The 27186-nt window shown below is 43.5% G+C and overlaps 2 protein-coding genes across 3 annotated transcripts in view; one reads left to right on the top strand and one right to left on the bottom strand.

Annotated features, from left to right (window-relative positions):
• IFT140 (intraflagellar transport 140) overlaps positions 1–27186 on the top strand; it is a 78656-nt gene that overhangs the window by 33346 nt on the left and 18124 nt on the right. The window lies entirely within an intron of this gene.
• TMEM204 (transmembrane protein 204) lies at positions 248–27186 on the bottom strand. The gene is made up of 3 exons (XM_042864363.1): positions 26113–27186; positions 14714–14869; positions 248–2399 (listed from the first exon to the last, which is right to left on the bottom strand). Exons 1-3 carry the CDS (start codon positions 26390–26392, stop codon positions 2155–2157), a joined length of 681 nt encoding a protein of 226 aa, XP_042720297.1. The 5' UTR covers positions 26393–27186; the 3' UTR covers positions 248–2154.

Genomic DNA, 27186 nt, shown 5'->3' with positions numbered 1-27186 from the left:
TACGAGTGGAGTATATTTTCAATGAAAGTTGACGGGACATTCTGATCCTCTTAATTTCACTTACTGCTTTTATTTCATTTTCCCTTTCATTCTCAGAAAGATGAAATCTTTATTTTACTGACTTTTAATGTAAACTCTGCTTATTCTTTGTCCACGAGGCACTGTGAACTGCAGATTTTGATCACTGACTGGGGGCAGATGAGTAACCTTCCCCTGTGCCTGGCACAAATTCTGCCTTATCACCAGAGGAGAGTGAACATTCATAATTTTATTTATACATCTAAAATACTCACAGTCATACCAAGTATTACAAATTTACTGACCACATAGCTGATTTTTAAATTTAAATGTACATTATTATAATACGGATATTGCAATATTAGAAGAAATAATATAATGTCTTTTAAATATTCAAATAGTTTAATTTTTAAAAATCCCTGCAATTAATCATAGCATGTTGCTTCTAGGAAAGGTAGAGCTTTTCCAGGAAGTAATGCAGGCGAGTGAATACAAATTTTAGTTGGTTTTTACAAACCTACTGTTAGAAGAAACTCGTTGTCAGCATGAAGGTATTCTGTGCTGATAGTCTAGAACAATAAATTGCTCTGGAGCATCAGTCTCTGCACAGGGTTGCTGACTATGAACATGATGCAGAGTAGCAGTTGGGGGTGAGTTTCTTATTGCATCGGAACTGAGTTTGAGAACAGAATTCAAGAGCCAGCTTGATGATCACGTTCTAAGTGTGGCAAACTATGGTGAAAATAATAGCAAAGAGGAGCAGTGTTTCGGCTGGGAGCAACACGACAGCGTCGTGCAGTCTGTGACATTCACAGCTCACATTCACAGCTCAGCCCTTCAGATCTGTCAGGAAGTGCTCAGAAGAGCCTCTGCTGACAACTCCTAAACGTCTGTCGTTGCGGCTGTGTCTGAAGTATTTTGGCATAACAGTTTTTGACCCGTTGTTTTTTCTTCCTGAAGGCTGCATGCATGCCTTGTGAGCCCTTGTGAGGCCAACAGGCATCGTGCCTAGCTCTGGAGGTACTAATTTTCCTTTCATTACCATATGAAGTTAACGGACAGATGCTTTATCTCATGGCAAAGTCTATGTTTGTCTTATTCTCCAGTTATGTGCTGCAGTAGCAGGTACTGTCTCCAGTATTCTATAAGGTGCCTCTGAGCATTGCTAGGCAGAGCTGGACGTCCTAACATAGCACTCTAATCTGGAAGTTACCTGGCAAAAGTTAAAGCAAGCCAGGAAGAAACTTATGTGGGCTGAAATATTGATTATTACTAATAATTTCCTGTGAAGTAGTATCAGTAGAATCAGTAGTATCTATGATTATGAGAGAATCCAGGTCACCGCCTTCTGTAGATCTGCCCACAGTGTAACACTGAAGGAGACTGTCAGCACCGTGTAAGGCCTGTTCTAGTGGCATGCCCTTTTCATTTTTAATGGCATCTATTTACACATAGGATAAACCCAAAGCTCTCTCTTAGGGTGAAGAAAGCAGTGTCTGGAGAAAATGCAGCTGAATTCTTCTGCATTCCTTTACCAATTAGAGCTATTAGAGTTGTAGTTCTTGCTTCGTGATGTGGCTTGAAAAGAGTAGGTGTTGCAGTTAATGAGAAGTTCCTTGAAATGGATGAATGGGATGGGGATGGAAGGCTAAAAAGCCATGAAATCTTAACAGCTGTTAAAAATCATCACTTACTCTACAGTGAGTTTTCTGCTTTCTCAGACTGCCTGTTAACTGCAAAGGAAAGCTGGTCATCACCGGTCTCCCAAAGCTTTCCATGTTATTAAGGGAGCAAGACAACTTTATCCAGGCAGTAAATGTTAGGTCGTCTCTCCTCTGTGGTCTCATCGAATCTCTCTGCTCTGGCTGACACACAGCTGTGATGCTGTCAGGATTCTGACAGCCCAATATTCTGCGCTGTACAGTAGAGGAAGAGGGCAATATAATATATATAAAATTATATGTTTTATACATATGTATATAGATGGAGCCCATCCAAATAATAATTGAGGGCCTCTGCCCACAAGAGTGAGCTTCGTGATGTCCTTCAACCCTTAGTTTTAAATTATAGCATCTATTTATATAAAACACCATCGCAGATCTCCTTGGAGACCTTTCCCCTTTCAAGTCCACGCTTTCAGCACGGCGACTCCACGTAGTCGTTCTCCAGGCCCCGGCGGAACCGAGCGGTCAGGGTGCGGCTGATGACGATGACCCGCGGCGCCATGCAGTCCTCGCGCCTATGGAGGATGTTCCATATGAGGATGGCAGCTGCCAGTGTGGCCAAAAGACAGGCTCCAATGTTCAGGTAGCAGGACCACGAGAGGTTGGTGTACGGCCCGATGCGGTAGAAGGTCACCAATCCAATGACCAGAACAAAACCTGCAAAGAGCGTGAGAATTGTTCGGTTACTCCTGAATTTCTGTAGTGGCCAGATGCTACAAGCTGGACATTTCTGAATCTGCAGAGCCTTTCCCTCGCTGTTCACTGCGCTGCGTGTGTTCTTTAACCCGCTCTTAAACACGATGGAATATGCAAAGCGAGGTGCCTGCAAAGCAGTGTTAACATTCAGCTTAAATCTGTTGACACCGGTCTAAATTTCTTACTCCTACTTTGTTGTATTTCATGTTTTATCCCTTTGTGTTGCAGAAATGATAAAATATATATTCTGCGTGCGTATGCATGAAAGCAAACAAAAGAAAAAGAAAGAGGTTGAAATCACTGGGTCCTACTTTTTTAATGTGCCTGCAGAAGCTGCCAGAAGCTTCTGTTCCTTTTCTAACAGTAAGCACAGTATTAAATTCCTTAAAAGGCAGTTAATACAGGAATAACAACAGTGCACTTATCTAGTATTTCCATCCACAGATGTCACAACGTCACTTGCAAAAACATGGGAGAAAGAAAAGATTTTCCTTTTTTTTTTTTGGGAGCACCACTGATAAAAGGTTGTCATATTGCAGATAAGGTGAGGTGACTTTTCTAGTCATGCAGGATGTGCGTGTTAGAACAGCCTGAATCCATGTTCCTCGACTCCCACTTTTTAGTGTTAATAAGAATGCCCTTTCCTTGAAGAACGCAGCAGTAAGCACAGGTAGTTTTCTGCTCCCTGTTCACTGTATTTGTTTTTCTATCCCTAGTCCCAAATAAAACTGCTTTTCAGCTTTCTGAGACAATTTAGATCGAAACAGGCAAATATATTTCTGACACAGGAAAAGGCTTTCTCTTAGATCTCATACCTTAACCACCGCCGTATCACAAGAAATTGCATTGACAAAGGGAGCCCTTCACAAAGGAAGATGAGAATAAAGGCCCATAAGCAGCCAGAAGGGTTTGCAGACACTGTCTCCTGAAGTGCATGGGCAAAGACAAGGGGGAGGAAGCCTTTCCTTAGGAAGCACTGGAGTCTGCGTGCTCTGTTTTCTCAATTAGCTGCACTTCCCACAGATACACCGCAGTGCTCCGAAATGGTCCCAGCCTGGCTCTGCACCTTGGCTTTTTTCAGAGCACAGCCTGAGTGTGCATTCTGTCAGGTGTTTCTTCTTTTAGAAAAATGCTAGCGATGCTAGAAATCAGTGAGCTGTGCAGTGACTGCTCATCAGCACTCAACGTGAGTCTGCAGGCTTCTGGATTCCTTGTTAAAATCTACACCAATTGGAAAAGAGGGCAGTTCTAACCATCGCTGAGTTGGAGAGGGGATGTTAGCACACAGGTCATCCAGCATGATTTGCTAAGTGCACCAGTTTGAAAGTTGCTTCTTGATTCCTGTTTGATGAAATACTGAGTGATGGCTGAGGTAGAAAACTTGTGAAACTTAACTGTCAAGCATAAATTGACAAGCTTGAATCTTGTTTTGATCGTAAGTGTTGGACGACATGCTGTACAGCAGATTATGCATGCTTTCTAAAAATCCTGGTTGTTTTGAAGCCAGGCTTGTCATCTACATCCTGGAATATGGGACAGAATGTTGAAGGTGTGTTGTTTGTCTTTGAAGGAGTCCACTTTGCCTTATGTTCATGTGCTTTGCTCACCTGAAAGGGGAAAAGCTCTTTCCTTGTGCAATCAAAACCCACTCTGAATTTTATGTTGGTTGGCCCTTCCAGAATGCCACTTTTGTCCCCAGAACTCCAGTTAATGGTGCTCTTCCTTTTCTGTGAAGTTTCCTTGATTGCTTTTGAATTCTAAGTCAAGATCTGCTTGTTTGCTGTTTTCTGGGTCCTGTATGAGTTTTGCCTTTATGGTTAGCAATAATAGCACATAAGATTCTGGCGTATCTGGGAAATTAGATAGTTTTGTCTCATTTCCAGAGTAATACATGTACTGCAGTTGTCTTGAGTTCAGTGTCTTGGTTCTGTAATGCCATGGTTTTGAGAGCAGCGTGCACCAGCTGTAATGTGCTTGTAGAGAATTTGTCTCTTCTCTGTTTGAGGTCTTTAGGTACTCATGCAACTGTTTTGCTCTTTACAGGTTGCCATCCACTTTTCAATGGCTGATAGATACCACTTTTCTCAGATACCACTTTTCTCATATAAAGACGGGAAGCTGAGAGAAAAGGAGGCTGGTCGTAATTCCTATGGCAAAAGTTGCAGGCCTGTTTCTTTTCGTTCTGGTTTAAAATTCTCAGAGGAAGGAGGGCACTGAGGTGCAAAGCAAGGGACCCATCTTACTGATGAGTCTGCCTGGAGCATCACCAAATTTTGTTACCACTTTTCTTCTTGAGTTCCTTTTAGAACTTTTTCCCAGTTCACGTTTTCACAGGGAATAAAAAAACCCACATTAAATAGTATAGAAAAAAAGGTGTGATGCAAACCATAAGACCTGTCAGATGCGCTGGCTGGATTTGAAATAGCTTAATTCATGTGCATTTCAATGATAGGGTTCAATTTATTACTCAGTGAGCAGGAACAAGCTTTGAAGCTAATCAGCAACCACTTACAGGTACCTCTGAGGGTCAGTTTTAATTGCTGATCGTCCACTTTACCTTGCAGTATGCTCTTGGAAGAGGAAGCTAGGTGAGGATCACCAGCTGCACAGAGTAACCCTGGTGGCAGCAATGCCTTGCAGCACAGTGCTCAGCTGCTGAATTGTGACTGATGCCTTCCTGACAGCAGGTCTATGAGTTTTTACTGTTATCTCTAACTTATGCTTCCCATTTCCTTACTGAAAGTCAGATCTGTTTGTGCTGGGAAAAGTCTTGAGGACCGTGTATGAGCTGTACTCCCCTGGGCATAACTTTGCCCCATCGTGTGCCTTGTTTAGCTGAGGCAGCAGCAGTCAGTTCCTTTATGGCAATATACAGGTAAATAAATGCTGTAGGAATTACTTTCAAGATTTAATTTTTTTTCCCAAACAAACAGCTTTTAATTATATCGGTGATCTTTTTATTTCCCGCTTATCTATCACTTGTGGCCTATTACTGTCCTGAGTGGCTGCACATCGGTGCGCTAGACGGGCTGACTTCATGAGCATCCTTCTATCTGATGGAGAAATTATCTGCCAGGAAAAAGAACTAAGGCTTCCTTACAGGGCCCAAAATAAAACTATTTATGTTAGCAAGACTGTTTCCCTTCACAGGCCCTTTGCCTGAACCCTAGATCAGACGAGCAGCCAATCATGCAACAGGCTTTCTCTTCTTCTGCAGTTCTGTGCCAGTGACTGAGCGAGAGGGAACTGGGAGATAGTCACTTTCAGAGCTCCCTGATTTGGCCGATAGCAGGAGTGAGTCACTGGAGCTCTTCAGTGAAAAACAGAGCATCTGTTTAGAATTCTTTGCAATGGGCTAGACAGGAACTGACATTTAAGAGAGAAAAAAGCATGACAGAAGTGGGAAAGTTGGAAGCACATTGCTCTACAGTTTCCACAATTAATCAGAGAAAGTAGATATGTATGTGTGGGTATATAATTTTGGTAGGCCTCTTTTACATGACCATATCCAAGCTGTCTGTTCTGCCAGGCTGATGGGTAAAGCCTTGAAAGTTATCATGTGTACCACGTGGTTGCAAATCCTAATGTGTTGATGCAGTAGTAACTAATTTCTGTAATGAAAGAGTGAAACTGGAATTCGACTAATATTTTACTAACATAGCTGAAGCAGAGTATTTTCACAGAGGAAATCTCTATGCTTTTTTACAGCCTTCACTGTGGCCGTTACCAGCAGTAGGAATTTGAATCAATATTTTAATGTGCTGTCCTGAATATTCCTGAAAATTCATGCAGTGCACTGGAACGGGCTGCCCAGGGGGGTCGTGGATCTCCTTCTCTGGAGGTGTTCAAGACCCGCCTGCACGCCTCCTTGTGTGCCCTGATGTAGGGAACAGCTTTAGCAGGGCTTGGACTCGGTCATCTCTGGAGGTCCCTTCCAACCCCTGCAATTCTGTGATTCTGTGATTCTGTATCACTTGCAAAAATGTGCTGTAGGAAAAATGGTGCTGGAATTCAACTCCTGCTGGAAGTTATATAAAATGGGTTCTTAAATCAGTTGTTAATGTAAATATAGCAATGTCTTAGTCTTGTTGAACTTCATCCCATTGTCCTCAGCCTGTCCAGGTTGTTCTGCAGGGCCTTCCTGCCCAGGCAGATCAAACTTCCCCAGCTTGGTGTCACCTTACTGAGGATGCACTCAATGCTCTCATCAATAAAGATATCAAACAGGACAGGCCCCAGTACTGACTCCATGACAGATGGGTATAACTGCATTCACCCCACTCCCTGGACCCGGCCTTCCTGCCAGTTCTCTACCCAGCAAAGCGTGCACTTGTCCAGGCCACGGACAGGTTCAGCTTCTGCAGGAGAATATTGTGCAGGGCCGTGTCAAAGGCCTTGCTGAGGTCCAGGCAGATTCCATCAGCAGCCTTCCCTTCCACCAGGCGGGTCACTAGATCATAGAAGGAGATCATGTTGGTCAAGCAGGACCCACCTTTCATGAACCCTTGCTGCCTGGGCCTGACCCCAGTTGTCCTACATACACTGCATGATCTCGCTCAAGATGATTTCTTCGATAAGCTTCCCTGGCACTGAGTGCAGGCTGACAGATCTGGGTCCTTATGACCCTTCTTGTAGATGGGAGTCACACTGGCAGGTCTCCAGTCCTGTGGGACCTCTTTGGTTGACGAGGAATGCTGACAGATGATGGAAAGTGGCTTGGCTGTCACCTCTGCCAGCACCCTCAGCATACTTGAGTGGATCCCCTCCAGCCCCGTGGACTTGTGACGGTCCAGGTGGAGTAGCAGGTCTCTGTTTCCATCTGAATCGTGGGGGGTTTATTCTTCTCTCCATCCGAGACTTCCAGGTCAGGGGGTAGAGCACCCAAAGGATAATTGACCTGACTTTTAAAGACAGATGTAAAGAAGGCATTGAGAACTTCAGCCTTTTCCTTATCTTCAGCGCTCACGTTCCTTGCTGCATCCAGTAAAGGATAAAGATTCTCCTTAGCCCTCCTCTTACTGTTAATATATTTGTTAAAACGTTTTTTCTTCTCTTGGCAAGGCAAGGTTGGGTTCAAGCTCAGTTTGTGCCTTTCTAATTTTCTCCTTGCATATCCTAACAAGCTTGCTGTGTTCTCCCAGAGTTGCCCATCCCTTCTTCCAACGGAGGTAAACTCTTCTTCTCCTGGAGTCCCTAAGTTCCCTGTTCATCCACACTGGTCTTCTTCCCCAGCCTGCTCTTGCACCTCCAAGAGTTCCTTCCTGAGGAGGACCAGCCTTCCCAGACTCCTTTACCCTTCAGGACTGACTCCCAATGGATCCTCCCTACCAATGTTCCAACCAGTTCAAAGTCTACCCTCCAAGGAGGCGGTTTTGCTGAGCCCCCTCACGACTTCACCAGGTGTAGAGAACTGTACCCCCACTGCCCACAGTGCCCACAGTGCCCACAAGGCAGCTCCTGACCTCCAAATCTCCCATCTGTCCTTCTCTGCTTGTGAGTAGTAAGCCTAGTGGTAGGCAGTCTTACCAGCTGCATCAGGAGGTTATTTCCATACATGCTACTGGGATATATTTCTTCAGTCCTCTGAGTTTAGTTATGAAAATACTAAATATTTTGGACTAATTAATTTCATTTCTGTCGGATAGCTGTGACGGGGCTTTTAGATGCATAGCTGAATTTCCCTGGAATAATTTCACTGGGAAGAAATGTATTTCAATCAATTTCAGGTCACTTATTGTGCATTGTCTGAGAGTCTGCACAGAGGCCAGATCTTTACTAAAATCCTGATGAGATTACTTAGAGTACTTTATTTTCCCATAGAGCTGCTGTTTATCTCTAGTTGTTTCCCATCTGTAGCAAAACAAGCCTGAATGGGGGGGGGCTTTTCCGCTGGGGAAGGAAACAGATAACAAATTCACTAGGAAGACTTTTGGTTGGGACAGTATTTGACTGTTGGTGGGGGTGGGTTTGGGGGAATGCTACTTTTTGAACTTGTATTTTAGATCTGTGTGCTGAACTTCCTGTTTGAGCGTGGCTGGCCATAAGCCAGCTGCAGACTTGTAGCATTTTAAAAGCACTTTCATAGTTGCTTTGTACTGATGCGATTATTTTTTTTCCCCCAGACACATGCTGAATTGTAGAAATCTTCTCAGTACGCAGATGCTGCCTTCTTAGATTCACAGAATCATTGGGGTTGGAAAAGACCTCTAAGACCATCCAGTCCCCCTGCCTGCCTGCCACCAGCACTGCCCACTAAACCCCTGAGTGCCACGACTCCGTGCTCCTCAAACACCAACTGGGATGGTGGCTCCACCATCTTGCTGGGCAGCCTGTGCCACTGCTTAGAAATCCTAGGAACTTCGAATCTTAGGAATCTTTTTTTATGAATATTTTGTAATTCTTTATTTTTTCCTGGGCTGGTAAAAGATCTCTATCAGTAACAGGGTTCATGTGCTTCAGGAAACAGTCTTATCCCCTAGCTCCCTGCTATGTAAGAGAGCACACAGCAGGCTAATTTCTATAGACAAAGAAGCCAGCTTAGTAGGTCACTGCTGCAAGAGTTTCTAATCCTTTTCTGTAAAGCTTGTCCTGCAGGGTGACTTTTGCTGCCAGAAAGAGGAAGACAGAGGAAAATAGAGCAGCCAGCCTGTTCAGAATTCACAAACCACCCTTGTGCTGTGTAATAGCAAATGGATGTGAGGAGAATGCTTCACTCCCTTCTCTACATACTCAGTAAACTTTATAAGGAATGATTTTACCGCTCTGAGTTGCAAGCTTAGCTCATCTACTTGTACAAGTGCATTTTTATCAACATGATGTAGATTCCCAGTGTGAATGACGTAGGAGTTAATGTAAATGAGGAATCAATTAACATATTTTCCTGTAATAATATCCTGTTATAACAGTGCAAGGTTTGTGCAGACCTTCTGTAATAGTTCTGTGCTCTTTGCAGTATGAGAGCAGTAGCAGTATGATTGCTGTGGTTGATGATGCCCCAAAGCTGCCTCTGAGTTTTCAGCTGGATATTATGAGTACTATAAAAACTCCCAAGCATTTGGGTTAAAACGTAACATCTCTGAGAATTACACAAGTTGTGAGCAGCAGAGCTTCTCAGGGACAACAGTGGTGTTCTTTGAATGTGGCAATCCATCTCTGTAACCTCCTAAGACTGAGAGACTTGGTGTAAGGCACCAATTTCTGCTTTGTTGGTGGAAATCTCCTAAGGGAGGTGCTGAGCACTGTTTAACAAGTGTAGGTCTTCTGACAACAAGCTGTCTTTTCTTAGTTACCTTTTGGAGATTTCCATAGAAATAATGCAAGCTCTTGAATGTTGGTTAAAAATAATTCCCTGTGAATTAGACATAATTTCTGTTGGCTATCTGCTTAAATAAAAATAAATGTGCAGGCTTGAAGATTGAACTTCAGCTGCAAACATTGCTTGGCACCTCTGAATCACAGGTAACTAGAGCTGATGAAACTCTGCCTTTGACCAAGGCAGATCATGAGTCAGACAGGTAAGAGCTCTTGTCAGCCTGAGCAAAAAGCTGCAGAGAAGAATGCTGCAGAGAAAAGCAGTCATTGACAGATGATAACTGTAGAAATGTTAGTGGTGGTCATTTGTCTTTAAGGGTTTTCAAGAACTGTGCTCCATCTTCTGATGCATCAAAGGACAACCAGCACGTCAGTCAAAATAAGCAGGATAGTCTTCCATATTTTAAGATCTTTCTGGTTAATTTTGCAGACATTGAAAGCAAGATCAGTGAGGTTTGCAGTCACATAAAGAACAATTTTTGGTGCTGCAGTAAAAAAAGTGAGAAATAACAGGAACATTTAGCACAAGTCAAGCAGCCGAGTTCTTCCTTTTTCTTACAATTTTTAGACTTAGAGTCATTAATTTGCTTTTTTTTTTCTTCAGGAAGTATTAGGCTAGAGCTCCATAGAACCTCCTTTTAAAACAAAACTTGCTTGTGGGTGCTGTGAAGGCAAAAGGTGGAAGGAAGTTATACAGAAATCAGGATCACGTTGCTATCATTATTATAGTCAGTTTTATTCTCCAGTGGCTGCTTTGCTGTTCTGTTCTGCATTAAGTTTTTTCTGGATATCAGCAGATCTAAAGTTATAATACTGAGAAGGAAGAGAAGGTAAATGGTTCAATGCTCTTTTGTTTTGTTTTTTAAGGCTTAGCAGCACAGACATGAATATGTATGAACTCAGGTTTCCTCAGCTGTGTTGGGATCTGGAATGAAAATTTCTGTCAGCTGAAAAACGTAGGAAAAGTTGGTATGCAAGGCTTGAAATTCAGGAGAGGTAAAATTGTAATGGTTTGGCTGTAAGTGACAAGCTCAGTGGGGGCACAAAATGTTTTAATCTTCAGGATAGCATTAAAGTAATTTAATGCTGATAAGTAATTTGAATGAATATTAATCATTATTATTCAGGTTTATTCCAATGTTGGACTTTCAGAAACCAGGATGAGATCTAAAGTAAAGGATATTTTATTCTAGCTTTCCTCCTCTGTTTCCAGCATTTCAATCTACTGCCTAACATTCACCGTTGTACAGAACAGGAATCTTGGCTGGAATACATGAGTTGGGATCCAGTCTGGCAGGTTCCTGCTTGCAGTAGATTAATATTTTCTGAAGTGCTCTTTATTTCCTATCCTCTTAGTATGGATTTCCCTTTACAACTGCTTGGGTGACTCTGTTACCCATCTAATGCTCAGCACATTGAGTCTTTAACAGTTCCTTGGGAAAAAAACAGCAAAGAAAAGCCCTCTGGAGAGAAATTTCTGAGCAGTGACACAAAATTCCACATACAACACTGGTTCCATTTTCACCACATTCCTTTTCCAAAGCAAACAGTTTGCTTTCCTGTTAACTGGGAGGTGTGAGGTTGCAGGGCTCTGGAGCTGTGTGAATCCCATTGCTGGCCCAGGAGCAACACTGTTTGCTCTCTTCTTTCCTTCCTCGTTGCTTCCTGGGGCTTTATTTTCTGTCAGAGGTCCATCCTTTCTGAATGGCAGTCAAACACTTGTGCAGGTGGCAGAATGAAGCCTGGAGTCTCTCGTGGGACCAGAGATGGTTGGTTTGAACTTGCGATAGGGTTTGGAAGATGATATTTAGTTTGCTTAGTTTTTTGAAGCCAAAATGACTTCTTTCAGAGTTGAGGAGACTGTACGCACAATGCTTTAGCAATATGCTGTGACTGAAAATAAGTGAGTGGCAGGTTCACGTTGATTCTGAGCTGCATACTTAAATCTTCCTCTGTAATGCTGGATTTCACTCTCAGTGACTGTTAGTTTTGTTTCTGTCTGCTATCAACACAAAAGTTGGAGATCAGACGTGCACTGGAGTTAGAGGGAACACGATCCAAGATACGTTTTCTCTGAATCACTGACTGAGGAATTGCAGAACAAATCTCCCCAGCATTTGGTTTTTGGAAAAGAAAACATGAGGTGCTTACATTTTCAGTATGCAGCAGGTTGACATTCGAAAGTGTAATAAATTGCCCAGACAATACTCAGGAAATCTTTAATAAGATCCAAGTATGTACATTCTAGAATGTTTGTTGTTCTCACACGGATGATCTGTCTGGACTAAAATATATTGGTTTAACCCTCAAAATACCCTCTCTCATCCACGTTACTCAATGTGTATGGAAAACAGGCTTTGTAACAGGACAGGAATTCAGTGAATTGAACTTGGGTGAAAGCAGAGGGTCTTTCACAACTTAATCTGTAGCTGCTTTGCTTATTTGAGAAATCTTTGTCATCTTTTGACCTTGAACCAACCAGCCTGAGGACTGGATGTGATTACTAGGATGTGTGCTCCTGGGAAGTGGTGACAAAGGACTGTACTGTAATACAAATGAAGTAGAGCAGATCCTGTAGCAATTCAGCTCAGGCAGCTGCATGGACTTTTGGATAATCCACTGTTCTTTTCTGATGCTCTACTGCACTTGAAAACAGATGAAATGTACATCCTTGGGGTGGAGACTCAAAGGCAAAGCGCTGCCTGTGGTTTGCAGGGCGAGAGGCAGCCCCTGTCCTCCCCTTTATTAAAGAAATGGTGGTGTCCTAGATGTAGCAGCAGTCCTTCACCAGAACAACAGAAATGGTGGGCACGCTCACGATTTGCACGTGTTTTGTCTGATATCCATCAGAAGTAACATTAGCCATTATAAAATGGCTAATAAAATAAAATAAAAAATATAAAATAAAATGCTGTCATCTGGGCTCAGTCCAGGGCATTTGGTTGGTGTGGCTGATTTCTGTGCCCTGTTGGTGGCCCAACATTGCAAAGCATTTCTTTCTGAAAGAAGAAACAGCCTCTTCTGTCAGTGCAGGCTGTTACTTTGAGCTGCCTGTCCTGAGAGGACAGACCACTGCTTTAGCGAGGCAATCAGCATTCATATACCACCGTTCTGGCAGATTAGAGAGGTTTCTAAGAAGGCAGTTCTGTATTGAGATCGTGGCGGATTTTAGGATTTTTTTCTTTTAAATACACGTTCCCAAAGCTGGTGGTTCTGGATATCTGAAAGGAGTTCATTTACTGTAAAATTTGCATTATGCAAATGAGGTGTGAACCAGTACTGACTGCAAGACAGCCATCTGACAGCAAAGGAGAGCACGGTGTAATTGCAAAGGAGGATGACGGGGGGAACAGCCACCAAAGTCACTGCATCGTTTGTGCGGATGGGAGAGCTTGGATTCGTGCAGCATGACGTCTTTCTCTGGAGCTGTCATGAGCTGCCAGATCCTTCTCCTCACACCTTTTGAACACAGACAAGCAGATGAACTCCTTGATTCAGCAGCTTCTTCAGCCATTCTCATTAGTGTTTTGTTAATCACTCTGACTCTGGCTTTCTTCCCTTCTCCCCTCCCAGCACTGGGGATTTCAAGGTTCAGCTTGCATAACAGGTAATAGCAGGCATTTCCTCCTCCTGTGTCGGGATATCCTGGCGCCCTTCAGTCTCTCTCTGACTGTGTTTAAAACGGACTCCAGCACAGGAAAAAAAAAGTCTAAAATTAGCAGCCTTGATAGAATAAAGGCACAGGGCTGTCCACTGCGCTGTTTGTCAATGAAACAACAAATCTAAACAGGGCCAGAATGCATTTCCTCTGTAAAAAACAGACATGCAGAGTTTTGGGGAGGAGGAGTGAGAGTAAAGCCAGCACTGCACCTGAAGATCAGGGAGAGTTATGCAGAAGGTATCCAGGGTTGCAAAAGACCGTGGTGTGCAAGGCTGGAGGAGGCTGCTCTGCAGTGAGGCTGAATGTCTGGCTTCTCATTGCACGGAGCCAATGCACCTGGAAACTGGATGGGACGCTTTGAGAGATAAGGGAACTGCAGTCTCCTCTTGTTTGAAGTTCAGGTTCATCTCAGTGTGGTGGTTATTGCTATGGGAACCATACTTAAATAACCTGGGCTAGATGCTGCTCCTGCAGCAGTGTGGGCTGGAGATCTCACACTTGTACCACTCTAGCTATTCAGTGTTGTAAGAATCAGAATTGAATTTAAAAAAAACCAACAGTGATTATAACCTATTAGGTTATACATTAATAATAACTATATGTTTCTAATATGGACTTGTAGGCAATCTGAATGTAGTACTCCATTAATGATGGTTTCATACATGGATTTTTATAGGATTACTATAATAAATACCAAGTGACTTTATGTAAAGAAGATGACGTGACTTTATGCAAAACTCTCAATATGATGCTGTGATTTCCTCCTTCCCTCACTCATCTCTATATACAATTTTTGTCTATGAGAATTGCTGTGGGAATTTTAGTTACAACTGTCCCTGTTAAAATTTGCAAGATTGAAAGACACGTTTGTCTCCCAAAGTCCAGCTGATCTTCGCAGTGCAAAATTCAGTTAGCTGAAAGCAAAACAGTCGTGTTTCAGCAAGACTTCAGAAATTCATCCTGTCATTCTGCATTCAAACAGCTGCTGAGGTATTTTCTGTCCTGCTAAACGGTGGAAATACATTGCATTGATTGTATTTCTTTCAGGTTTCATAAGAAATAGGAATGGCTTAGTCTTCTGCCAACTTAGAAAAAGCATTCTGATATTTCCAGCATGAAAGCTTGTAGTCATATACTGCAGAATCTTGAGGGGAGAGCTTTTGAGAGCCAGCGTGTGTTTACTTTGAGACTGGGGCCTTTTCGCTAAGCCTTGTCACCTGGAAGTTGCTCCAAGTAACCATCTTTTCCACCTGGATTTAGTAGGGATGGACGAATTTTTCCTTAAAAGAAGAAGTGTACTTACTGGCAAGCTGGAACACAGCAGCAATGGCCTCCTCCCACCACTGGGTATCCTGAGAAATGATGGGTATCTCCACCAGGCCCAGGACGAAGATGAGCTGGCCAGCAGTCAGAGCAACAGTAGCAATGAGGTTGCAGGCGCGCATCATGTCAAACTGCACTGGGGAAACATGAGAAGGAAGCCTACAGTTAGAATGAGATTAAAAAGAGGGTTTGAGGGTGAAAAGGAAAGAAAAAATCCTGGCTAAGCAGGTATGTAGAATTCTCAGTCCATGGAAAATGATTCTTACGTATCTTTCCCACTCCTGACAGCCCTTTAGTCTTAACCCTCTTAACTGCATTTTCTGTGGTCTGATTAGGAACAGATTTTCTTCAGGAAATCTTTCCTTTAGTTAATGAAAATCCTGTCACTTCTGCTTCAGTGCCAAACAATCTGGGCTGAAGCAAGCAGCCCATTTTAAGGACAGCCCACCAAAAGCTCTTGGCTTCTGCCCTGCAAAGATTCTGTGTGTAATTAGCAGTCAGAGTTGGGTGTTGCAGGAACTGTCCTTTTGTTCTGCATTTGTATGGCACTGATTGAAATAGAGCCTTGGTTCATGGCTTGGGTTTTCAAGGCCCTTAAACAATCATCTCATGGCAAAAGAAATCTGCAGCTCTCTTGTCCTTAAGCATTCTGTGGGCAAATGCTAATATATTACTGGCTTAAGAGATGTTGATAATAGAATTAAATAAAGAATTCTTAAATCTTCCTTCTTTTAACATTTATTAATCTTTTGGACCCTCTGAGAAGGCCCTTGTATTTCTTGCTGTGTAACGATGTCAGTGTTTGACAGTTCTGATTTAGGTGTTCTGCCATCATTTACATGAAAAGTTATGTGACCTTATGTATTTGTACACATTAAAGGTAAAGAAATGCAGAAATAATTACAGATATAAATATCTCAAGTCTTGGATTGGAACCCGATTCAGCTGTCTGCTGGACAGAATATATTCACTGCATAGTTCAGTCCTTTCAGTCAGGCTTCTTTTCCTACTTTTCCTGTTAACCTGGTGGATGTCCTGTTTTCATCCTTTTCCTTCCTCTTGAGCAAAAAGGTGGGTTTTGTAAACATCGTTGTGCCAGTTCAACATCTCTTGCCAATATGTCACTGCTATTCTGAAATAAAAGCAGCTCAATGTGCAAAGTATTAGAAACACAGAGTATTAGAAAGGCTCCAGACATTAATTTTCATCAGGCTTTCAGAAGTGACTGAGCTGTTAGCATTGAATTTGGATGCACTAATTTTATTTTCCGGGAAGCTGTTAACAAAGGATTGGTTGTCAGCTAGAATGCTTTGCCTAAGGCCTGTTCCTATTTTGGCAGCAGGTTTCTGGATTTCAGTGTCTCCAGACCTCACAATGCATTCTTCCTTTCTGTAGAACATTTCGGAAAGGTCACTGCTCCCACTGCAGGTTACTGGGCAGTAAGGCTTTGTGTGATTCGTTGTACTGACTTCTTGTTGGAAAGACAGGCTTTTTCCACCTTCTGTTTCCATGACAGTCCACGAATGACTGAAGAGCTGATACCTAAGAGAGCAGACAGCAGTAGAGAACAAAGAGAGTTTGGAGTGTAAGCTGAAATTCTGATCTCTTCTGTTGTTCAAGTAACGCCTGAGTCGTGCTTGCCAAGTGGTTGGATCTTGTCATTCTTTGCCACCTTAACCCTTTAGCTGAGACTGAAATTCCTGATCCTCTAGGGGGACTGCCAGGAGTGCAAAAAACCCCACAGCTCCTTGATAGAGACAAGCAAGAGTGAACTTCACAGTAGTAACCATTCAGTCCAGTCTACCGGCGTGAGCCATCAAAATGAGTTTACTTTTATGTTCTTCGTTGCTCATCTTTAGCTCCCAGTGCTGTAAGAAACAGCTCATGGTTCAATTAAACTTCATTAAAATATGTTGTTTCATTTTAAGGAGTTTAATAAGAATCAGAGGCCACTCCACTTTTTCACATTAAGTAAAATGTTACGCAGGAGGCAGTTGGTGTGATCTTATGAAACACGAAAGCAGTTATTGTTGTGGATAAGGTAGGACAATAACTGAGTGCCCTTCCACCCCCCCTATTGGGATATAGCAGCCGTTTCATCCTAAAACTTCTAATGTATGACCTGTCATCTCTTCATTTTGTTCCGGAGTTGTAATGACTGCTCTTTGAGAAGGAAGGGGATCAAAATTAGCAGTGTGAATCAAAATTAACTCCATTCTTTTCTCAGTGGAACTTACTAATTTTACTCAGTTTGGAAATGCCACTCTGCAGCTTACTCTGCTCTTATTGAGCCATCATAACTTTACATGTTGTCAGCTCAGCACCTACTTCTATTTCGTACACATGCAACCCTAAGCTGAGCTTCTTCAACCCGAAACCCCCCCACACCACCCCCTTCAAAAAGGTGGTCGATGTGGGAAGCACCCGTGGCCCCAGGGAAGTGGTGCTGTTTCCATCCCTGGAGGAAGAGAGACGTGGATGTGGCACTAAAGGATGTGGTGTGGTGATAGGGCTCGGTAATTCAGGTTGATGGTTGTACTTGATGATCTTGAAGGCCTTTGCCAACCTGGGTGAATCTGTGATTCTGTTGTACAGGTATCTATGACTGAGGATAACCTAAAAAATGTGCAATTGAGAAGCATTTTTTCAGAGCTTGCGCCCAAAGTCTTCAAAGCTGTAAATTATGCTGAAGAAGGGCACAAGGCTGTTCTCATGTCTGCGTAAGTGGTCAATCCAGGCATAAGCAGTCTTTCACGAAGATAGCTATAACAGCATTTTTGTGTGAGCCCTGAAATTTGGTGTTTGCTCTTTCAGTCTGCCTGTTGATATTTAAATTTTATATTCACAGAAACTCCTTGTTAGCAAGCTGCAGTCCATTCCAGTGGGCTTTCCATGTTTGTTATAATCAGTATGAATGTCCAACCATATTGATTTCACTACAGCCTTTGTGTCTTTTAAAAGCTTCATTTTTGCAAAATGATGTATATGAGTCACAGAATGTGAAAGTAAGAGGTTCATAACAGTTGTGTAACATAACATAACAATTATAGGCATTTCAGTTAACCAGTAGCTCCTAGAATCTCTTGTGTAAGGCTGTCCTGACAACACAGCTATTTTGGACATCCCACTTTTTTGTTTTGAATTCATTGCTAATGGCACATATCTCCTGAAGATTTGCCATCAAAGGCATTTCCTAAGCTAGAACGGGTTGCTTCTAGCAGAACAGAACTGGAGACAACAGGAGATGTTCATAATTACTTTGAGTCTCAATTAAGGGAGGAGTGGAGGTCAATCCAGTACTCCCCTGCTTTCGTCACACTTTTCCTTCACCTCTCTTAATGCAATTTAACTCTTGAGAACAGGGATAGGGATAAGTGCTGAATGACTTCAATACTCTGCTCTAGGTGGCTGCTGTTAAATACTACAAAGTACTGATCACTGACTTTTCCTTTTTGGAAGCTCATCTGGATCCCAGTATACTCTGAGAAGAACTCAATTCACGGGCAGGGAACCCAGCTGGGTTTATTGTGCAGCTGGGCAGTTCGGGGCCCTGGCTGTTGAGTTCTGCTTTGACAGTGACCAGTCAAGGGTCAAAACCCAAATCCCAGGGATGAGACCAGTTCAAATTCCCCACTGCAGTGCTCATTTCCTAGACCAGAAGTATCCATCTGGATTAGCAATGTTGATTTGATTTGCTTATTTGCAAGCAGCAATTTAATGCTACATGATAGCCTCAGGGTTATTTGTGCTTTGCAAAAGCAGATTAGTTGTGCTAGAGGGTAACTCACAGTGTTTCAGAATTATTGGGAAGGATGATCTCATTGCAAAATCAGATGGTGCTGATTGCTGAAAGTTTCAGGTTTTCTTTCCCTATTTTGTTTGCATTTAGGGAAAAAACAGTGGTAGGTGGGAATTCGAGCTGTTGACAGATTACATGACGGTGTCTGTATTCATACTAAGCAGCCCAAGATGCCCTAATACTTATCTACAACTTCCCCTGAGAAACAGCACTTCCAAAATTGTCAGCGGAAACTTCAGGCCAGCTTCTGTACTTCAGTTACCAGGCATGGGAAGAGGTGAGCGAGCACAGCTTCCTCACTGTGTAGGAGCAGCACAGGACCTGCACATCTCACCATGGCTTCACAGCTTACTGCTTGTCATCTAAACTGGAGGAACGGGCTGTGAGCACACTGCTCACCTATCCCTGCTTTGGGACAGCGTGTTTAAATCTGAAAGATCAACTTAAATTTCAGTCAGCTCTTAGGAATTCACTGCACTGAAGGATAGCAGCACCTTAAGCTGCTGCTAATTGAATTGCATCTGTGAGTGTGTCAGTACTTCAGGATATTCTTCTCTTGAGGAAACTTGCTTGTTCCTACTGATTGTGTTAGTGTTAAAATGGTTATCTTATGTTTAACTTCAGTTCTCTTAATCCCAAAAGTTACACTCTTTGGTATCTATTTGCAACCTGTGTCTGCAGGCTGAGATCATCTGCTGCTTCTGATACAATTTAGTCTGAATTGGCAAAGTAATTAGATTTCCTCTAACATGATGAAGACATTCTGAGTACGTGGTTTTCATCTGGAACTTGACACTTTGCTAAGCCCTTAGCCCAGGAAGGATGCATCTCTTGTTGCTCCTAACAAATCTACTTCAGTAAATAGCCTGAGAAGTCTTTGCACACATTTCCTTAACATAGCTGGTAAGTCTTCCGAAAGCCTCAAATGAGAGCCATATTCCTCACAGCATCTCTCCGAGCCCATAGCTGTGTTACAGAGCAGTGTTGTGTCCCCAGACTGACTGCAGCCTTCATGTGTTCACCCCTGGCTTCTGGGAAGGCACTGCATTACCAGACTCAGAGAGCAGAGAGCCAGCAGCTTGGTTTTGTTTTGTGTTCCAAGCTCTGAGCCCTTCCTCCAGGAGTCTGATGAATTCAATTTCTTATCCTGCCACAGTTAAGGCAGTTAGAAAGGAACAGTTGGTTATGCCCAGGCTTTTTGAAGCCTGCCCATGGTTCAGGTTGGCGGTAGCGTGTGGTTCTTTATAGTGGAGTTGTACTATTTCAAACTTTCCAAATTGCTTTTATAGTTCACATCATATTTCAGGAATGCAAAACCAAGCATCCGAACGCCAGGAAAAGCCAGAACAGTACGTGTAAGTGTGCTTATACTGGCCTTTCAGGGAGCACTGATTGGATCAGTGCATGAAGGCACATCGGAAAGGAAAAATGTTGAAGGGATGCGTGCAGACTTAGATAGCTGTGTGCTCCCTGACCCCACGCAGCCCCCGTAGGCCCTGTCTCCGTCCCCACAGAGCTGCTGCAGGCACTGGGCAATGCCATCGAGGTGGGGCTGGTGCTGTACTGGGGCACCACAGGGTGGGGACCTGGGTCATATGGGGATCTGGGGATGGGACAGACGGGGATGTGGGACATCTGGGACGCGTTGGGGTGCACACAGCTATGTGCTGTGTAAGTCTCTCTACTTGATTTGTCTTGCTGTTACTCATGGTCTTGTTCCTAAAGAACTTTAATTCCATCCCGGAGAAGTGAATTACGTGTTTTTTGGAAGAAACCCTTATTTATCATTCTAAAAAAATCCACATTAGCCAAACTTCTGACTGTTAACTGTCTGTTCCTCTGGTTTGGACATCAGCATTGTCACCAAAGGTCAGATGTGCAGAAAGTCCCCACTGCTCACATAGAGAACAGCTGCAGCTGGGCCTTGAGTGTCAAGAGAGAATAAATACAAAGTGCTGAGAAATTTTTCTTGGTGTGATTACGAATTCACAATACAAAATTAATGAGCAGTGCTGTCGTTTTTACCCTCCTAGTTATCACAGTTTGAATGCCCACTAATCTCTTCGTTCTTAGGTCGTTGAGTAAATGAGACAGGTTTTGTGGGAATATGATAAGTGATCAAAGAGTTATTCTTCATTTTACAACAGAAGTACAAGAGTAAGGCTTTCATTTCAGAACAATTAAGATGAAGGCAATAAACAGAATCACTGTCCCTGGTTATTGACAACCAGCATCATTGTATGCCTTTGTGCTATCAAGTCTTTGGACTTTTCATTTCTCATGTTGATTTTGGTTTGTTGTTATTTATGTTAATCTTTGAGATTTTGGGGGAGGGGAAGAATGAATTAGGAAGTACTGAAGCTCTTTAAAGGTGTCTGTTAAGCAGACAAGAGTGCTGGGAATATCCAAGTGCACCTTTTATCACGTAACTCAGACCATGGGAAGATTTAATTAAAACGCTGCCTCCTCAGTAGTTCTATTTCAAGGGTCTGAATTTAATTGACAGCAAAAAAGATTGGAGTGGAATTTCTCTTCAATAAATGTCCCACGGTATACGGAACTTTGGAACCCTTTCTACACAATTTTTTTTTTGCCTGTCTTATTGTAAGAGCAGGGCTTTCCTTAAAAGTAAAGTCTTCCTTAGGGAATCCCCATCAGCAGGTCTATGGCTTTCAGATCTTAGGAGTCCTCAATGCACTCTGATGCTGGATGGATACATTACAAATTAGAGAAATAAAAGGGGGAAGGAATCAAGCAGTTCTGGCCCAATGAAACAATTCTGGCTATTGCAGCCAGACACGATGATCCTTGTAGGTCTGTCCCAACTGAACTATGACAGCTCGGTAAAAAAGTGGTTTGGAACTTCAGGACTGAGTCCATAGCAAAGTAAAATCTATGTCAAGATGAGCACTGACTCCAATTTGAAGAGCAGACCTCTTAAATTTTACCTCCTGCATATTTGCCTCCCCTGCTGTAATTAGTCATTTCACTAACTGAAATGCTGATCACATTCCAGGTGCTAGGAAGGGAAATCAGAAGCTCGGAGCTGCCAGCAGGGCAAACTGTGTCTGTGCAACAGCCTCAGCAGGTTATATCTTGGGCAGGCACCCATGAACACAGTGAGTGTCTGGCTGTATTTAATCTCTTGATAGCTGTCTTTTCCAGGTGCAGTGACCCTTCATTCTTGATCTGTCTATGTAAAAAACTAATGTGATGCTCACTGCCTGACATGGCATGGCTTCGGTCCAGCCAAACATCAGCAGCCAGTGTCACTCTGAATTGTTACCTCTGCAAACAAAAGCCAGCGCTGTTCCCACGCAGAGCAGCAGCCTGGCTTAGCACTGCTCGTCATAGTGCAAGTGTCTGCATAAATCATGCTCTGAGGCTGGCAGGTGTTTATATTCAGTCCTTCTGGAGTCACGTAGTCACTCGTGATGCCGTGCCTCTCTCTGTCACTGGTTGTGCTGCTTGTAAGAACTACGGATGTCTTGCTCTTGGCATCTGTAGTAGAAATAAGCATCCCACTGCTGGGATTTGCATTCAGTCCTTCTGGCTCCCTGAAGAACCAAGTGAAGTTTTAAAAAAATATCTATTCCTGCAGTTCCAAATTGTTCGTAATGGTCTTTAGACAAAAAGGAACAGAATGTGACCTTTGCTAACAAATAAATGAGCTCCATCTGTCCACAGAGCCGGCAGTGCTGTGGGGCTTAGGGGCACAGCTGCACTGAGCAGCGTGGTCAGAAATACCAGTGCTGATTCCAAGTACCCCAGTGTGCTGGGGTATGTACATATGGTGCAGGGCTGGGCGAGGGGGGAGCTGACCGAGCTGAGCTCCTTGCCCTCGCTCATGTTCAGGAGTGGTAGGCTGCCTGAGCAGGCAGGATTCCCTGAAGTGCTTGGAAGAGAGAACATGCCGTGTGAGTGCTCAGTGGCTTGAAGTATCATCTGTTGGCTTGCCCTTGTTGGAAAAACTTTGCCTGTTACCCTCCTAACTAGGCTGGGATTCTCAGCATAAGGAAAGATCTCTGATGTGTTGCCTCCGAAAGGGAGCCCCCTGCCAACATCACACCTCCATCATTCAGCCTGTGCTTGTTTCATCAACAAGGTTCACATCACGTTTCAACAAGGAGTGACTCCTGAGCCCACTGCTTAATCCATCAGAATAACCAAGCGGGAAAAAAACAACCCAAACCTGAAGGATTCCTCTTCAAACCTGGGTATTTCCTTGCTCTTAGTCATTTCAGCTTTCTCACAGAAGCTTTCTACTATCACAGGTGGCTGAAGGAAGGGTGCAGGAATGTGTGGCCAAAAGGGAGGGAAGGGAAAATGTGGTTAAAGCCAGAAGGGACTGATCCCTGCCTTCCAGCGGCACTGAGGCGTTGGTCAGAACAGAGTTGAGGTTTTCCCCTCAGAACCCAAGTCGCCTGCATTTCTTTCACGGTGTACCATGCAGAGATGGTTCACATTGAGATATTTAATTACTATCTATTTTTCCTTTAGCATCACTGACTCCTCTCTCTGGACTTTTTCCCCCCACTTCTAATCTCTGTTTCTTCATGGTGACTCTGCAGCATCTATAATGTTGCATATATGTACATCTTGGTGTTTATTCTATCTATCCTTTATTGACTTTAATACCCTTGATGCAGTGTTCATATCATATGGATTATATCCAGAACACCTTAATTTTCCTCTTGTTTCAGTGGTTTGTGTGTTACGATGCAATGATTTACGCAGATGTCCCATGAGTGGGGAATTGGATCAGAGAGGTTCTGGTGTGGAATTTGACTTTCCGTCTCAGAGCAGTTTTGGCAGAAGTGCTGTATCACACTGACTGCTGCTGGCCACTGCCTGTGTGATCTTTTGACGGAGCATTTCTGTCATTTTTACCAAACGTGCAAGACTCAATTTGTTATTTCTTTCAATGTGGTGTAGTGTATTTTCAGTTGAAGCACGTGCAGACTGTGACATAGTGAGCAACTTCCTCGTTCTTATGGAAGTCATTTTGTTTGGGCTGTGTACCCACAGGTGGAGAAAAACTTGGCTTTGTGTCCTGTGAAAGGAGGTTTGCCAATGATTTCAATGGAAGAAAGAACGGGCCCTTAAATGATATTCAGTGTTTAAGAATATCCATTTCTGCCAGTGAGTGAGCCTACTTACAGCACTGCCTTTAGTTGGCTGTTACTCACACAGTACCTGGAATTCCCACAGGTTTAAGTTTTTCCTGATGAACTGAGATCAACTTGCCTCACAAACACGTCCACATCAATGTGTGAAGAAATGTTGTGACCAATACTGCATCTTTTCTTGCATTCTGTTGGAAGAACCTGCTTTTCCACTTATTGCATCCAGAAGACTACTACGCCTTAACTCTGAGGAAGGAATTTTTCATTCAAAAAGCTGTGCACATGTATATACATAGAGAGAGAGTAGAATCATACATAGAATGGCTTGGGTTGGAAGGGACCCTTAAGACCATCTCGTTCCAACCCTCTCCTATATGCAGAAACACCTCCCTCTAGACCAGGATGCTCACAGCTGCATCCAGCCTGGCCTTGAGTGCTTCCAGGGAGGGGGCACCCATCTGTATGTATGTACGTAACACACACACCAGTGTCATTCTAACTGACAGATGAGGACTGCCTTCTTACATCACTAATGCGATTCATCATTAGACAGCATCTTTAAAGTTATGAAATTATGAATGCAGGATCAGGCCCGTATTGATAAGGTGTACAACCCATGGAAACGCATCTTAATGTGCAACAGATGAGTTTCTTCATTAGTTTGTCATGGTAGAGCTGCAGAAGTGAGATTTTCCTTTCTCCAGAGACTGAAAATTTGACTTCTGCTTACTGCTGGCTCCCACATTAATGCATGGATGCTGAACAAAATGAGTCACTGGACCTCAAAATCCTTCTTTAAACCAGCATTTTAAGAGCTTTTAAGTGTTAGAGAAGTGGGGGGAAGGTGGGAGGCACATGACTGTGCTGTAGTTATAGTGTTTAAAAAAATTCTATCACATTTTGCTTCTGTTTCATGTAAGAAATTGTTGCCACACCATTTTGCTATGAAACCAGTTCTTCTATGCCTATCTTTAGAGCACCACCCATCTTCTGAACTGTGCACAGCAGAAACTGTGAGTTGGTGGGCTTAAAAAGCTGCAGAAGCCTGATTCAATACACTGGAACTTACTCTATCTGTTCCATAGAGACCAGGTACTTTTAAAGTTCGTGAATGGTAAGCAAGCTTTTTAAGTCAGAACCTGACTGATCAGTAACAATCAGGGCAGTCATTCAGGTGATGAAGTTACAGGTTGGCATCAAAGAAGTTTTTCAAAAGTCTAGTTCTGTTTGTTATTATTTGTCATAACAAAAATTCTGGTGGGTAAAACCAAAGATCATATTCAGGGATTCATAGTGGTTGACATGTTCTCTACAGGTGACTTTTGGGGATTTGATGTTAGCATGTGCACAAAAGGCAGCCGCTGCTTTCTGGAAACCATGATGTTGTGTGGGCCCACACTAAAACGTATTTTGGAAAGAAATTCCTCTCTTATTTTCATTTGGTCTCAAGAGGGGTATAAGAGACTTTAGGGCAGAACAGTGTTTTTCCTTTTCTCCATATTTCAAACCATGAAAAAAAAGCATGGAACCTTTTTTCTTACTAATGTTACTGTTACGAGTCTTCAGAGGTACCAGCACAGTTTAAAAGCAGTATTAAAATCTCTAGAAAAAATCCTAACGTCTGCCAAGGCATGAGCTTTATAGACATTTAATACTTTAAATTCATTTCCTTGAAGGATCCACTTAGTGTTGGTTGAGTTTGCCTGATGGAACAAACCCTGAGGCAGTGCTGCTCAGAGCCCTCCTCTGCTGTCTGCTTGTTGGGAGAGCTGCTGGAAGCAGAAGTTCTCAATGAGTGCCTTTGGACCCATCAGCTGTGATTTAACAAAGGTGTCTGAAATTGCATGTGAGAACTATGCCACACTTAATGTTTTTCTTATTCCACAAGTACTTAGGTTTTTTTCACCAAAAGTGTGTTTCTATATGTTAATACCTAGCTCAGCTTAGTAATTTCTGCCAAAGATATAGCTGTCCTCCAGATGAAAAAAAAAGGGAACTAACATAGAATCTGAAAAATTTGGTTCTCTTTGTACTTTTTCAGTATTCAGAGCAGCCACGATAATGATTTAATGTACTGAGGGGAGATATACGCTCATAGCAGGAATCCAAGAAGAGGGAAAGGCAAGGAGGAGGCATCTGAGAGCTTTAGACTTAAGTTTTCTGGACGGATTTTTTCAAAGCGCATGGTTCCATATGCCATAAAACAGGACAGTGAGTGCAATGCAGATTACTTCTTTTGGGGAGGGAGGAGGAATCATAGCCAGTGGGTGGACGTAATTATTCTCATTCTTCTGATTTTATTTTACTGTTAACCTTAAGAAACTTTTAGAATCAAACGGTCCACACTGATGTGCTATGAGCTATGCGGACGTTCTGCCGGGCTAAACATTCCTCAGCACCAGGTACTCTGTATCTATGACAATCCAGCATAAGCAGAGAAGAGATGGAACTTACATTTGACAGTGCTGCGAGACTCCTGGAACCCGGCTGACTCCGAGCCCCAGCCCAGGGCTTCGCACTCGCGCTCCTCCCCTTGCCCGTGCCTGCTGCTCGTGCTCGCTCCTGCCTTGCTCCTCTCTGCCAGCCAGCACATCTTCCAGAGCCCCACGCTGCGCTTACGCCCATCTTCCAGGGTCTGGTACACCCAGTTAGGAGTAAAGGCAGCCGCGTTGTTAAGAATAAGTGAGACCAAGGCTACCAACACAGCTGTAGCTACCAGTTTCTGGACAGTCATATCTGACTGTCAGCTCGCTGCCAGTCTCTATTAGCAGAAGACGCAAGGTCTCAGTCAGCTGCAGCACATTGAAATGGGGCTTGAAATGGAGGCAGCTTGGATAGGATGTTATGAGTGGCTAGAGGACATCACCGTTCATTCTCAAAGTCAACTCCAGAGGTGTTTCTGACGAAGCAAATGAGAATTTTGTGAGGTAGGTAGGATAATTCCATAAAATAAGAACACCAGGAAGCTTACTTAAGTTTCTGTCCTTCCCAGCGTTGGCTTATCCACCTTCTTGCACCTTGATGAGCAGTGCCAGGCCGGTGATGAACTGGAAGACGGGGAGGTCCATTCCCTGAGAGCCGAGGCAGGCGCTGTGGGGATCCAGGCTGCGGGCAGAGCGCGGGCGCTGGGTGCCGGCCGGCAGCGTGCCCAGCGCACCCCGGGGCGCGGGATCCTCGCGGTGTCCTTCGGATGAGCGCTTCAGAATATCCCGCGAATGCTGACAGATGGCATCCTTAAAGCCCAGCTGAACTCCAGACGAATGTTTTCATCCCAAGGAGCTAGGAAAGCCTGGAGTATCTCGAGGAATTTGCTCCGCTGCGTCTCTCCGAGCACCAGCGCTGCGAGCGGTGGGGGCTGGAGCGCGGAGTGCCGTGAGGAAAAGGTCTGCCCCCCGCCCCCCACCTCTGCACTCAGAGGAAATGGCTGTTTTTGTGGCTGTTTTTGGTGAGCCTCAGGGCGTAGTCGACTGCAACAAACAGAGCCGCTGCCACGGCAGTCAAACATGAACAGGATGTGTTTCCTGAAAG

This window comes from Lagopus leucura, unplaced genomic scaffold (assembly GCF_019238085.1).
Source record: "Lagopus leucura isolate 7727_CA_CO unplaced genomic scaffold, USGS_WTPT01 Super-Scaffold_760, whole genome shotgun sequence".
NCBI classification, from domain to species: domain Eukaryota; kingdom Metazoa; phylum Chordata; class Aves; order Galliformes; family Phasianidae; genus Lagopus; species Lagopus leucura.
Note: the sequence above shows the minus strand (reverse complement) of the source record. Positions and strands in the feature narration are given on the sequence as shown.

Excerpts from the sequence above, each read along its gene's own strand:
- TMEM204 (XM_042864363.1), bottom strand. The coding sequence starts at position 26,392 with ATGACTGTCCAGAAACTGGTAGCTACAGCTGTGTTGGTAGCCTTGGTC. Across the intron at positions 14,870-26,112 it reads GTCTCGCAGCACTGTCAAAT|TGCAGTTTGACATGATGCGC; the intron begins GTAAGTTCCATC and ends ATGTTTCCCCAG. Across the intron at positions 2,400-14,713 it reads TGCTGTGTTCCAGCTTGCCA|GTTTTGTTCTGGTCATTGGA; the intron begins GTAAGTACACTT and ends CGCTCTTTGCAG.